We start from the raw sequence: 13,193 nt of genomic DNA, 5'->3' as shown, positions 1-13,193 counted from the left end.
GACAGCAACAAAACGGAAGGTGCCTTGAAAGCTATGGGCAAGAGAGAGTGATCTGTTATGAGAGATTGTGCATTTCCTCAGCATGCCATGGAGTAATATCTGGCTCACATGTTCATGGCAGGATTGTCTACAGATCACAAACAATTTCTTCCGTGTTAAAATGGTGCTGCAGCACCCCTTTAAAAGAGTACAGACACAGAATTTCCCAGTCGAGATAACTGGCGAGATCGATTTCTGTGGGCACTGACATAGCATCTACAAAATATCAACAGCCAATGTAGTTTAAAGCATTTAAAATCAGTTTTAGAGTATGCGCACGCATAAAACAGCAAAGCGCAGCACTTCGCAACACTGACATCAACGAATTGGGTGTGTAAACATCCTAGAGCATAACGTCAACAGTGTTACGTCGCAAGTTTCTGTTGACTACCATGCTCTTCATTGCCACACTCCCAGTCTCACTCGATCGCTGGTCATATTGGGATGCTCTCCGTATCGCTGTAACAGTTGTGTCACACATGGTGGAAGATTTCGCGAACTATCTGCATTGACTGTGCTGCGCTGAGCATGCACAATGTTGGCTGCATACTGTGTTATTGACTTCTTACTCAACACAGTCAGGTATAGGTAAAGCCAGTGATTCAAGCCGAGGGGGGTCCTTTGTTTAAGGAGGGGCTCTGCCTCCCTCGGCAGGTCTGCCACAGCACTGCAGCACCCATTTTACAAGTGCTGGAGGTGATTTTATTACCATTAATGCCTTGTTCGAGCCAAATCTAACTTTCCAAATTCTGGTATTTTTTTTATGTGCTTCTATTCTTTAACCTGTTTCACTGCCGGATCCTGTGATGCAACGCTTCACGTGTGTGTGTGTGTGTGTGTGCGTGCGTGTGTGCGCGCGCGCGCGCGTGCGCGCGTGTGCACACTGTACTGGTCACTGTCCTATGAGAGCCCCCGCTCCAATGAAGAGAGGCTTTAAACCCTGGTTACAGCTATGCAAAGGTTTTCCCACAATGGCCCTAAGCTACAGAAATGAACCGAGTTCATTGAGCACCACTGGATGCAAAGAGTGGACCCCACTGAAGAGCAGTCTTATTTGCTCACCTCATCTCAAGTATAGAAAAAAAATGATTTCATGCTTCCATCTGGCTTTGTATTACTAAAAATTTTCAAAAACATCGCATTTTATTGTCCGGATGGTCCATTATAACACTTGCCACTTTTACTTGCCTGGTTTTAAAGGGAATACATGCAAATTTGCCTTTGTTTATGGGGAAACCAGCTGTTGCCAAGCTGGCACTAGCATAGACGTGTTGCCGCCTATCGGCAGCTGCCGATAGTTGCTGTTGGCCTGAAGATGCTTACGCCTAAAAGTCATTAGCTATGTCTAATATGGTGGTGACTCTCTCTGCAGAAAATTGTCGCTGCTGGTTGACGAGGACATTGTGTGGACATTGATGGAGAAAAACAACTACTGTAAAATTCTGAGCGAAAATTTCGAGAAATGCAGCTATTCCCCCAATACATTCCTCATCCTCAATAAATGCATTGTTTTCTGTAATTTCATGAAGATGTGACATTTAAAAAAAGACTCTGAAGCTGGTGAGGTTTTATGAAGCAGTGAATAAGCTGCAGAAAGGGATGGGGCACCTGCTCCGTAGATAGTGCCGATTTCAAATTACTGCAAAAGTGAAGGCGGCTGCTTGCATGGGGAGGAGGTGCTTGCTTGGAATTTTATGGCATCAACAATGAATCTCGCACGCCAGTGTGCACGTCGCAGTTTTGTGTGGTCACGTAACCAATTATGTTTACAAACTGGCCGGCCACTCTTGTCGCTCTGTGAAACCAAAACTTGGCCTACTAGTCGCTATAGGCGAGGCTCCAAATAATTAACCACCGCACGCTAAAGCAAACTAATTAACCACCACGTACTGAAGCAAACTAAGGCTTTGTGCGTGATAACTGGGACAGTTATCACAACAGAAAATACAAGATCCAAATTTTTTGTGTCAGTACTTCTGTAAGCTTTCACTGACACCAGTGAGTGTCGAAACTTGAGTTTTATTGTAGGGAACCATCACGAAATGCTTAGCTCATTGGCATCCTTGTATTGCACCTGCAGCAGACCAGCACAGTGACTTTGGAGCTGAGGAGGCACCTTCCTACCTCCTGGAACACCTGGCCACCTTCTCTGTTGGGCAGCAGTATGGTAAGCAGAATGTGCTGTTATGTTTTACCTCACATAGAAAAAGGGCTTCGGCATAGAAGGTTGCAGGTTGCCAGCAATTTCAGTAAGGTCGTACCTCGTTAAACCAAACTCCCATCCAAGAGAACAATAATATTAATCATATGCAATAGATATCAGTGAGAAAGACCTTAGATATGCTTCGTTATAACCATGTCTGCTACATTGAGGATCAACTGTATTGTGTTATAGTATGAAACAAAATTTTGGCTTGAATTAGGAGAAACATTAGGAGAATCTTTGTGGCTTGCAAGTTCTGTTTTAACAAATGTCCCAGCTAACACAAAGCAAGTTAAAAAGAAGCAGAGCCTGGCCAAAACCACCTGTATGTTTTAGCAACATACTAAAAAGCTTCCTGCATTTGTTGTTCTTATTAATTAATGAGCGTTAGACTATTATAACTTTTTAAATAATGACTTTGTGGCCACAGTGACAATACAGGTTTGCACAGCACATTTGAAAACACCACTTTTAGTATGCAGCATGTCACTGTGTTTGCAGCTCTTTTTTTCTGTGCTTCCAAGAAAGCCTTCGAAACCATTAAAAAGCCTCTACGGCCCATCACTTGCATGCCATAGCTGCATTTTTATTGAATGCAGAAAAGAGCTATGTAAAAGGTGGCACATTGTAAATAGCTGAAAGTAATGTTGTCAAATGGTGCTTTACAAACCTTGTATTAATTGGTGGCCATAAAGTGTATTACTATAAAATTAGTTAATTAATCACTACATATTAATTAACTCTTTGAGGGCCGATTTTTATCGCCATATGCGACCGCCCAGGGTCGATTTTTTTTATTGCAGATTCCAATTCTTCTTAGGGACTTATTTCGAAAAAATTCATCGTAATTTTTCTAGGTTGACCGTAAAGTGAGAAAAAAATATTTTGCATTGGTATATACGTACTCTTCATTCATGAATAACAACAATAAAAAAGGAAATAAACTCATAATAATTGAAAATTTGATGCATTGTTAGAGTTCAAGCTTTGAAAATGCGCAAACGAGAATATTTCGCAAGATTCAAATGTTCCTGCTCTTACACTAATATGTACGTCCAAAGCGTAACCGAACTGCGTAGGCGCGCGCACTGAAGAAAACTGTACGGTTGTGTGCCCGTCAAAAAAGCAAAACGTGTGACATTCTGCTAATCTTCATCTTATCGCCAACCAGAGGCAATTAGTTATCGCGACTCTCCAAGAAATAAAAAAATAAATAAAAGCAACGGAATCGCACGCACGGCGGCATCCTTCCTATGCGGACCCTCTTGAGCACTAAACGAGCGAGAAACGTGGTCGCCTTTTGAGCGATTAGTAACAAGATAGCTATCAGTTTTGCAAGCGCAAGAAGCCAAAACCGCCCACGGAATAAAGCCCAAACCGATACCCACGCTCGCGCAATTGCGCAAGCGGTACTATATAGCCGTGCGTGATCGAAGTAGCGCTAAAACAAACCATGCAATGAAAACCGAGAGAGAGAGGCACATGAAAAAAATTCCCGGTATTCCCACATAGTGGCAGCACATGACAGAAAAAAAAAGTTAGGAAATTGTCGCGCATTTTCAGCGTACAGACGGCGCCGTAAATATACGGCATCGACCATTTTGGGCTTCGTTCACGGCGCCGTATATTTACGTCATTGACCCTTAAAGGGTCAATAAGAACACAAAACATACTAATGGCTTATATACGAGGCTGCTAAAATGATATGTGTGGTCTCATCTGCCCAGAAGGGTCATTTTAGCTGGGACACCTGGTATGCACACTAGTACAGTTTTCCACCGTTTTGCAAACAAAAGTTACATCTGTCCTTGCTTGTTTTTTAAAGCGATGAAACATAAGAGCGGCTCTACATTTTGCCGCCATGCGAGGCTGCCAAGTTTGAAGTGATGATGGATGAACCGAATATTTGCAGAACACTTTTCTGATGAGCTATTCAAAGTTGTCTGCAGAGAACACCAGTCCATTTGATGCGAACCAATTAGAGGCAATGCCATGTGTTCTTATATCAAGAATGGGAACTGTCAGGCTTGTCAATACAGGGAATGTCTTGGTTAACACCACATGTGAAATGCCTGCATTGTTACGCAGTGTTATGGCTTGCAGATTCACTGACCCTGAATGTAGTGGCATTCTATTATTGCAACTGAAGATTGATGGAGTTCATAGTGAGTAAGCATTACCTTGAGCAAATTCCACACCTTCGCACCTTCCAGCGCTGGAGACCCCCAAGGATGGGTTGCGAAAGTTGTTTCAAATGGAGAAGTCCAAGGGCATCTGGACGCAGAAGATGAAGCTGAAGCTGGATCGCAAGTGGGTCATTATCATCGACTGCGAGAATGGAGTAAGTAAGATTGACGCGGGCCCCTACCCTCCGCTCCACATCACTTCGCATAAAAATTATGGAGTGCTTCAAAGTCATATTTAGCTAAGAAAATTGATTGAAAATAGAAGTGTCTTGCGCACTTTATTTTAGGCTGCACACCATGCCTCTGCATCAGTACTTCATTCGTGTGAGCAGTGCAGTACAGAGCATGAACAGAAGTATAGAGTGCAGTTGCTCCAATTATTATGGTTATTGTTATAACATTACAATTAAGGGCCGTAATGCATACATTGTTTTTTTGCATGAGCAAGCATAGCTGAAGGAACTGCATGTCCTTTAGTACATCCAAAGAATGGCTGAAAACAAATATTTGCACAAGGATTCAAGAAGTCGAGAGAATTAAAAGTTCGAGCATAGGACAGAATGCAAGTCTAGCAGATCTACCGATTCATAGGAAAACTTATTGAAGCGAACGCCAATATGTCGTAGGAATAGGTTGTAGAGAGCAAACAAGCCATGACAAGAAGCACAGAGTTTGAACAGCTATTCAGAATACATTGTACATTGAGAATGTACTGGTCTCTCTGTCACATGCAAAAATAAATTTTAAAATGTGTTTCGAACAGGTTCTACAGTCATTGACTGCTCTTTGACGAGATTTTTGACAACTGGTTCCTATTGTTTTGTTTCATTGCTCCTTTTTCCTCTTGACACACAGGATGTGGTGGAGCGCTTTCCCATGAGCCTCATCAGCGACCCGACAGCATTCACGTCAGATGACCCCCGAGAGCTGTACAATAACATCCTGGTCTTTGTGGTCCAGGATGACCCGACCTCATCCAGCCAGCAGGAGCATGCTGAGATGCACATCTTCCAGTGTGTCCGCATCTCAGTAAGTTTTCTCTACTGAATTTGACATTTCGAGACCATGGAAATAGCATGCGGACAAAAATTTTGCTATAAAAATATGTTCACCCACATTAAACATTTGATCTGATAGTACATTTGACTGGTTTCTACCACACTTCAGCTTGGATCGCAGTGATGCAGAGTCGCCTCGAGATTGGGGCAACAGAAGACTTGCCCGGTCTGAACATTCAGCCACTTGCCAGTGTGATTGGAGGTTTTAAGCAAAAACACACCAGCACTGCTGCTGTTGTAAACAAACATGGTTACGTACAACATGCACATGTGCTTAAATCCCATCACTGTAGACGCCCTGCCAACAACAGAGATTGCAGCAGCCCATGTGACCAGAACTCTGCCAGGTCTCGGTCGCACAGTATGAAAGTGAGAGCGCCTCTCAGAACTCTGAATGAACCAGATGAATGTGTTCAGGGTGCCCGATTTTGAGAATGTAAAGTGCACCAGGAAACTGCTTTAGGCCAGTCAAATGTATCACGAGTGTATTGATTAGTCTGAATAGCTTTCTAGTTACTTAACTTGCACTGCGGACCCTTGTTTGCCAAAAATGTTTAAGAGGTCATTGACAGCTCACTTTTGTTTTCATTTCCAGGCTAAGGAAGTCGTGGACGACATCAAGGCATTCATGATGGGAAAGAGCCGAGGAAGGTAAGACAAAACATGTCACTTGTGCATGCTTGTTGCCCAAGCTTCATGCAAATCAGTTATCAGTTCACAACAATTTTCATTTTTTTCTGTTCGTGCAGGTGATGCATTTATTTTCTCAAATGTAAATGACATTGGAGGAATACTGTGCTGCCTGCACTGCACTTCTGGTACCATTCCCATAAATTTCAGACTTAATTCTCGTTGGAATTTAAAGGGCAATATTGAATGCTGCAGGAAAAAACAAATAAGCAGTGTCATTTTATAGTCCAATTTTTCCTGTAAATTTGTCGTTCACATGCCTACCAGTTTGACAAATGCAGCATTTCCTACAGGACAACAGTAATTCTTAAACAACTCCACCAGTGCGCTTCACAACAAAAAGATACAGTCAAATATAACATTTATTCCGTGTTGTTGCATGTATCATGTCTTTTTGTTTTGTTCCTAATTTTTATTTTTTGAGTATAGTGACTACGACGTCCTTAGCATATTGGAATTCCTACAAGGATGCTGGATCTGCCAACTTTTTTATAACTCTGCTTTTAGAACACGTCTTTTAAGAACACATTCTCTTTCCCTCTCTCTCCTGGTCACATAGGCACAGCAGCCATGACCGAGGCTCAGGCCTGCCCCCACCGCCAAATGTGGCAGCCCCCGAGCCCCCCGTCAATGGCGGAATCAACGTGCGCGAACAAGTGAGCATTTTCAATGCCGCTGCCGTGTCACAAGGGTCTCCACCACCGCCTTCACACGGCCCCATGCACCGCGGGGGGCCGCCACCTCACGACAAGATAGAGGCACATCACGCACGAGGGGGTGGCTACGCCCGTGAATCGAATGACGAGACCAGCTCGACAACAAGCGAGAAGTACGAGCGTGACGTGGTGAGTAACATTTTTGCATTCCTTTGAACTCTTTGTTAATGCCATTTCATAGATAGCAGGCAATACTACAAAGGCTAGAGAGACTACTCTTACTGCTCAAATTCAAGAGCAAAAAACCACACATGAGAGGCAGATACAGCTATGCATCATGTAACTCAACGTAGTATTCAATGCAACATTAGCTTCTACACTTCTATGTAGTAAAATATGACGCGTGTGTTCATAGTGGAGCCACACTGGTAGGTCTAGCAAAAACTCTATATTGGTGTAGCCATTAAGAACGGGCAAGTACAAATGAAAGGAAAATAGTTTTCTGCGAATTAGGCAACATGCTTTCTGTTCAGTGTACTCCCACGCATGTGCTTTATGAAAAGCCGTCCAAGCAGATATTCCTTATACCGTTATGCCATCGTGTGAGATAGTAGCAAACTTTACATTCTTTGATTTCAGGCCATCCTGAACCACTGCTTTGACGACATCGAACGATTCATAGCGCGACTCCAACATGCTGCCGCAGCCTACCGGGAACTGGAACGTCGCCGCAAGTCACGCAAGAACAAAAAGAAGGATCTTGGAGGCAAGTGGGAAGATACTGGGTTGCTGGTACTTCTGTGCTTGCTTTCAAGTTCTTTCTTTCGTGACAATGCTTGAAGTCTTGTTTACCATGGGATGTATGTATTTCTTTTCGTTATGGGTTACACCAAATTATGGTTGCATGCCAGAACTTGACCCAAGAAATCAGCAGGCATTTCAGATGGCTAGCAGGCACACTTGCCATTATGCTGTGTACAGAGTGCTGTAATCTACATGCTTCTGTCATACAATAAACTGTTGTTAAGATTAACTCTCTGTACCAAATTGTCAGAAATTTCCAAGAACATGGCCTCATGATGACTATACTCGTTAGCAGCTATACTGGTACAAATTCTGGTGACAACTCTGCTTCTTGCCGACGAGGTAAATAGGGTTAAAACAAAATCTCTGGTACACCAAACAGTTTAGGAACTTTCACCTAACTTTCCATTGATTAAGTTCATTCAATGTTCACCTTCAAAGGCATATCACATGTATATTAGTAATTCTCATTTTCAAAACATGCTTAGTGCCCCTTGCGGCTCTTGCTTGAAAAAGTGTTGTAGACAGCCAAAGTCACTCACCGAGGTAATTTTTAACATGTGATCACTTGATTCCACAGATGGAATGTTGAGCATGCGTGCCAAGCCACCACCAGATCGAGAATTTGTTGACATCCTGCAGAAGTTCAAACTGTCCTTCAACCTTTTGGTAAGTTGCCAAGGGTTGTCTTTACTGAAACACTGTTGCTCTGTGTGTTGACTTGGAGCCTAATTTTCCTAAAACTTTGGGGCTGATTTGATTCTTGCTGTTGAAAAGAACACCCTCATGCTGTTCTAATCACATCAGTTAGGTAGTGGGCTCTTCTAGCACTACAAGGGGTTACACTGTGATTTCTTACTCTAAAAACATGTCTACAGATCATGTCAGCAAATGGGTTGCTTACACAAAACTTTGTCCGGCAGAGCGTCGGAGTGTCTTGTTTATATTTGGCGCCGACTCTCTGTGCAGTATAAGGCCGTTCAGTGCCATATGAAAGCACTGAATGAAAAATTATCTTTCTGTGAATGACTTAACGTTTAAGCCATTTTACGATTGTTATACAGTAGAATATCATTAAATGGAAATGGCTTAAATCGAATTTCCATTTATATAGAACAACAGCCTCTAAAATGGTTGATCTTATGTTTGGGTAATGCAAAAACTCTCATTAAACGAAACAAAAATGTTTGCAACTCTATAATCTGAACTACAGAAGCGACCTCTAAAGCATTTTTTCAGAAAGAGAGGCAGGATCATAACCGATCTTCTGTCCAGAAAGCCTTCCTTTAAATGTGGTGGAAAACACTCACACAGGCAAAAGTCTGATAGCTTTTTTGATTCAGAGCGTGTACAAACTTGGCCAGCTTCACAACATCACCACTTGCCCCATAGAAGACCCAAATAATGACAAGTGAAATCTTGGACGCCTTACAGAGTACCGTTCAATAATTTGGGCTTCCACTGCACGGCCTTGTGTTCTTCAGCCTCCGAGTGGAGTAGTAAGAGCTGTTTGTCTCGACACATAACTGGTACCTCCTTGAAACCGAAACCAGCAACACCTAGTCAACTGAGTCGCCGTCGACCGTGCCCAAACCAAGAAACAAGTAGTTGCTTCATTCACTTCTTGATGCTTAACGTATCTAACAGTGTTAAGAAGGTGAAGTAGGCAAGCCGGGGCATTTGATTTCTGTTAATCACAACCGTACGAAGCCAAGAGATAAGGAAACCAACGAAAGCCTAGGAGTATGGCTCCCAGCGATGGCAAGTCGTTTTTTCATCCACTTTCATTTCCATTTAGCTTATCATTTCTACACTTCATTTAAAAACTGCATTCCCCTGTGCTTTCCTTGGCTTCATTATCTGTTGGCTTCATATGGTAGTGTTAAGAGGGTGCATGGATACCAGTACACACTGTAAAGCTTTCGGTTACCATGCTGATGTGGCTCAGCAGCCATAGCGTTCTTAGGCTGAGCAGGAAGGGGACTTCGCTACTGGAAGTGGCGGGTCGTTTATTATCATAAGCAAATGCAAAACCACCCATGTACCGAGGTTCACAGGCAAGAAAAACCAATAAATAGGTACAACATAATTGAGAGATTAATCCTGGTCATATACAATTCCTGTTTATGGAGCACCAGGACACCGGATGGTAGCAGAATCAGCAACAGCACGTCGTAATATTTTGTTGGAGTAAGTGTCCGGGACGTTATGTGTTGCATGGGTGTTCTCGTTGAAAGAGCACAGTAAGGCACCACATGTACGTTAAATATTGTCACTGCCAGCACTTTTACACCAGCAGCTAAGTAGCAAATGGTCATTGCAATTTTAGTTTTGTGTGCTATAGCTGAACTCAGCATCACAAAATGGTACTACCAGCACTCCGCTTCTCCAGTATTCTGTAAATAGTAATAGTTCATGGACATGACAGAACCCTACAATACTGAGCCCTCCTCTACACATTTAGCTTTTGGATGTAAAAATTTATCATATCGTTAATTAGTCAGTCAGTCAAAGCTTCGTGCTACACTCATTGTGGTTGCTGAAGCAATATTGATTGGCTTGTTAGTTGGCCACTGTTGTAGAGGCAGCACATTTGTGAACACATCGATAATCATTAAAAGAGAACTGCAACTAAAGCTTTATTTCTGTCAGGCATCTATGTTCATGCTGGAATGGAGCACATGTCTGGGTGATAAGGTAAAAAGGAATCGAAGGGACACTCAGAGGAACGAGATTTTAAGGCCACAACATAAACCAAGAGACAGAATAAAAAAAAAAAAAGATTGAACCATGTGATCGACCAGTGGTTCTCAAACAAGGCTCCTCGAAGACACTTTTGGGGGTCTGCAAAATTCACGCCTTAAAAAAAAAAATGTCCTTTTTGCAGCTGTGGCTATGCAGGCCTTGAGTTGGGGACTGCAGAAATGTTTCCCCTTTCCCCTGTGAGGCTTTTGTTGCAGTTTTCTACGACATATGCATGCGAGCATGCTTTTTCCAGGCTTGCATACATGAATAGCAAAGATACAAACAGTTTGAATGTGGCTGCTGATATGCAATTTAAGTGATATGTGTGACCACACCACCTATTGACAAGCTGCCAAGATTGAATTGATGTGGCACTTTTGCTTGACCATTCTTTGCCAGGTAGCAATAAAATGCAGCTGTTCCGCGCCACATGTTGCGTTAACTTATACACCTCCCACCCACCGCATCACTGCAAGGGGTCCCCGACACATCCATGGTTGAGAACCACTGTGATAGATCACCCCGACTTTATTTGACAATCGGATACTTAAAAATCTTCATTCCTTTCATGGAAAAAAACAAAAAAAAACAGGAGGGCAGCTGATACACCTGTTCTTCATCTTTTCAATCTGTATTGCTTCTAAAATCTCCCTTGTTAATTTGCTTTATTCCCTACATGCCACCGTAGCGCTTTCCAATTCACACACAGCACTGAACTCCAACACCTGCTGTCTCATGTCGCAGGCCAAGCTCAAGAACCACATCCATGAGCCAAACTCCCCTGAACTGGTCCACTTCCTGTTCACTCCGCTTGCGGTGATCGTGGATGCAGCGCGAGATTGTGGCCGTCCCGGCACAGGTGCCAGCCTGGCGGCACGTGTCGTTAGTCCCCTGCTCACACGTGATGCGCTTGAACTGCTGGCCAACTGCTGCACGTCCAAGGAGAGTGACCTCTGGCACAGGTCAGTCGAAGGATTGAACAGGTTTCGTGTACAGTCATTAGGGCATTGTTGTAATCGCATAAAATGTGCCTATCATGATTATCTGTTCCTTTGCTGTTCAGTGCGCAGACTATGCGCACACAACCTTTTGTTAGCGCTGTTGCCTTTAAAAGCGCTGCGACCAAGCTGAGCCGTGTCACGTGTTGTACTGCCGTCAGATAGAAAGAAACGGCCTTTCGACATGTGTCTCAGTTATATAACAGGCATGAAGGACGAAAAAAGAAGCCCACACTTCTGTGTGAATCTATGGATGTCACAGCAGCAACTGGTGTCCTAATGCCCCCGAATGTTCCCCCTTGCCTCAGCTTAATTATACTTACTTGGCTTGCATACGAAGAGAGTGTGGTCATTCAGAAAGGCCAGGCTTACACGACTGGTCAAGGACAGGTGGACAGCATTCATGTAAGCAGTGTGCCACACCAGCCGTAATGAAGGTGCATCATCAATGTCTTCTTTTTCTCATTTTATGTGTGTCATATTCTGCACACTGGCTTTTGCATATGATGCTGTAACACTGTTTTATGCAAAGCATTAAACACGGGTAATGCTTCTCTGAGATAAACAGTTAGATGGCCACCAGCAGGCCCAAGATCATAGGATTGTTCTTTTTTTTTTTTTCAGTCTGCAGCTGATAATGGCTACATGTGTATCACCATGCATTATTACGAGCCAAAGAACACTCCATATAACAGATATTGCCATAGAAACATGGTCAAAACCTAACTTACATACACTTCACATGGAGGGTTTAAAAGTGTGGCTAAGTCACATGTCAGTCATTTCTCGACTTCATGCCCCAGTCAAGTTTGGCCAGCACTGGCGACGCATTACATTTGTTGATACTAGGCTTAGTGCTGACTTGCCAGGCATGCTCAAGGCTACCCTGTTGATACCCATTATTGAAGAGAAGACTGGGAAGATGCAGAAGAGGTGAAACGCCAGATACAGCCAGATACATCCAGAGCAGGAGTTTCCAAGCTGGCATGACGGTCTGCTGGTGCCTCTGACCTTACAAAGAGTGATGTGACGGTTTGTGTTTTCTTCTTCATCCATGTGTTAGGGGTCCATGTCTTAGGGGTCTCCTCCTTATTTATTTCACTTTGGCAGTGTTTTTACTTTTGTAAAGCCTAGCTTCAATTGTAATGCCTTGCTGTAGAGATGGGGACCTGACTTCTTTACTCCGTTCGTGTTTGCAGCCTGGGTGATGCGTGGGTGGTTCCACGGGACATGTGGAAAGGCTATGAGTCGGAGAGCTACCAGCCTGTCTTCTCAGATGGATGGGCGCCTGACTGCAGCGGATCTGACGACCAAGCTCCACCACCCTCACAGCCGCCTCGTATGCGCCGACGGTCACAGGAAGAGGTCAAGTTTTAGTCCTCACATCACATTCGTATATCACGTGATACTGATGTAATAGAATATCCCTTGTTATATATACTCATTTTACACAGAGGACTTCGTGTATCAGGACTTGACTTCTCATTAGCCTTGCTTTGTACATTCAGTAGTGCCTTCGTCATGGAGCTCTCCAGAAACAGAAACCAGGACCTGTACTTGCAAAACTGCCCTGTCATAAGATCTTTATCCCATCAGCCAGTTTTCCTGTGTCGGCCAGTTACGGTTGGGGTTGGTGTGATGAAGATACAATTGCCGTAGTGATGGCCAGTCTCGCACCACACTTGTGTAAGAGAGATTTTGTCAGCATGGGCTCAGGTTCTTGGAATGCAAAACAAAGCAGCAGCATAAGTGTTCATTCACAGCTATTGATTTCTTAAAATTTCTCACGTAAATATTAACATGAAAACAAACGT

The 13,193-nt window shown here is 43.4% G+C and overlaps 2 protein-coding genes across 3 annotated transcripts in view; one reads left to right on the top strand and one right to left on the bottom strand.

Moving 5' to 3' along the window:
* Positions 1–4,503, bottom strand: part of LOC142559980 (uncharacterized) — a 94,698-nt gene extending 90,195 nt beyond the window's left edge. The window contains exon 1 of the mRNA XM_075671703.1: positions 4,423–4,503. The gene's annotated coding sequence lies outside the window, so the exon portion shown is untranslated. The remainder of the gene's footprint in view (positions 1–4,422) is intronic.
* The window catches only part of LOC142559977 (uncharacterized), a 56,153-nt gene that overhangs the window by 14,321 nt on the left and 28,639 nt on the right, over positions 1–13,193 (top strand). Inside the window, exons 4-12 of one of the 2 annotated variants that reach the window (XM_075671701.1) lie at positions 2,123–2,206; positions 4,456–4,583; positions 5,284–5,457; positions 6,082–6,137; positions 6,736–7,021; positions 7,472–7,598; positions 8,217–8,305; positions 11,126–11,343; positions 12,579–12,744. In XM_075671701.1, coding sequence (XP_075527816.1) covers positions 2,123–2,206; positions 4,456–4,583; positions 5,284–5,457; positions 6,082–6,137; positions 6,736–7,021; positions 7,472–7,598; positions 8,217–8,305; positions 11,126–11,343; positions 12,579–12,744 — 1,328 coding nt within the window. Of the gene's footprint in view, positions 1–2,119; positions 2,207–4,455; positions 4,584–5,283; positions 5,458–6,081; positions 6,138–6,735; positions 7,022–7,471; positions 7,599–8,216; positions 8,306–11,125; positions 11,344–12,578; positions 12,745–13,193 lie in introns of both variants that reach the window. The other variant, XM_075671700.1, reaches the window with a different exon arrangement.

The sequence above is a fragment of the Dermacentor variabilis genome, chromosome 10 (genome assembly GCF_050947875.1).
Source record: "Dermacentor variabilis isolate Ectoservices chromosome 10, ASM5094787v1, whole genome shotgun sequence".
Lineage (NCBI taxonomy): Eukaryota > Metazoa > Arthropoda > Arachnida > Ixodida > Ixodidae > Dermacentor > Dermacentor variabilis.
Note: the sequence above shows the minus strand (reverse complement) of the source record. Positions and strands in the feature narration are given on the sequence as shown.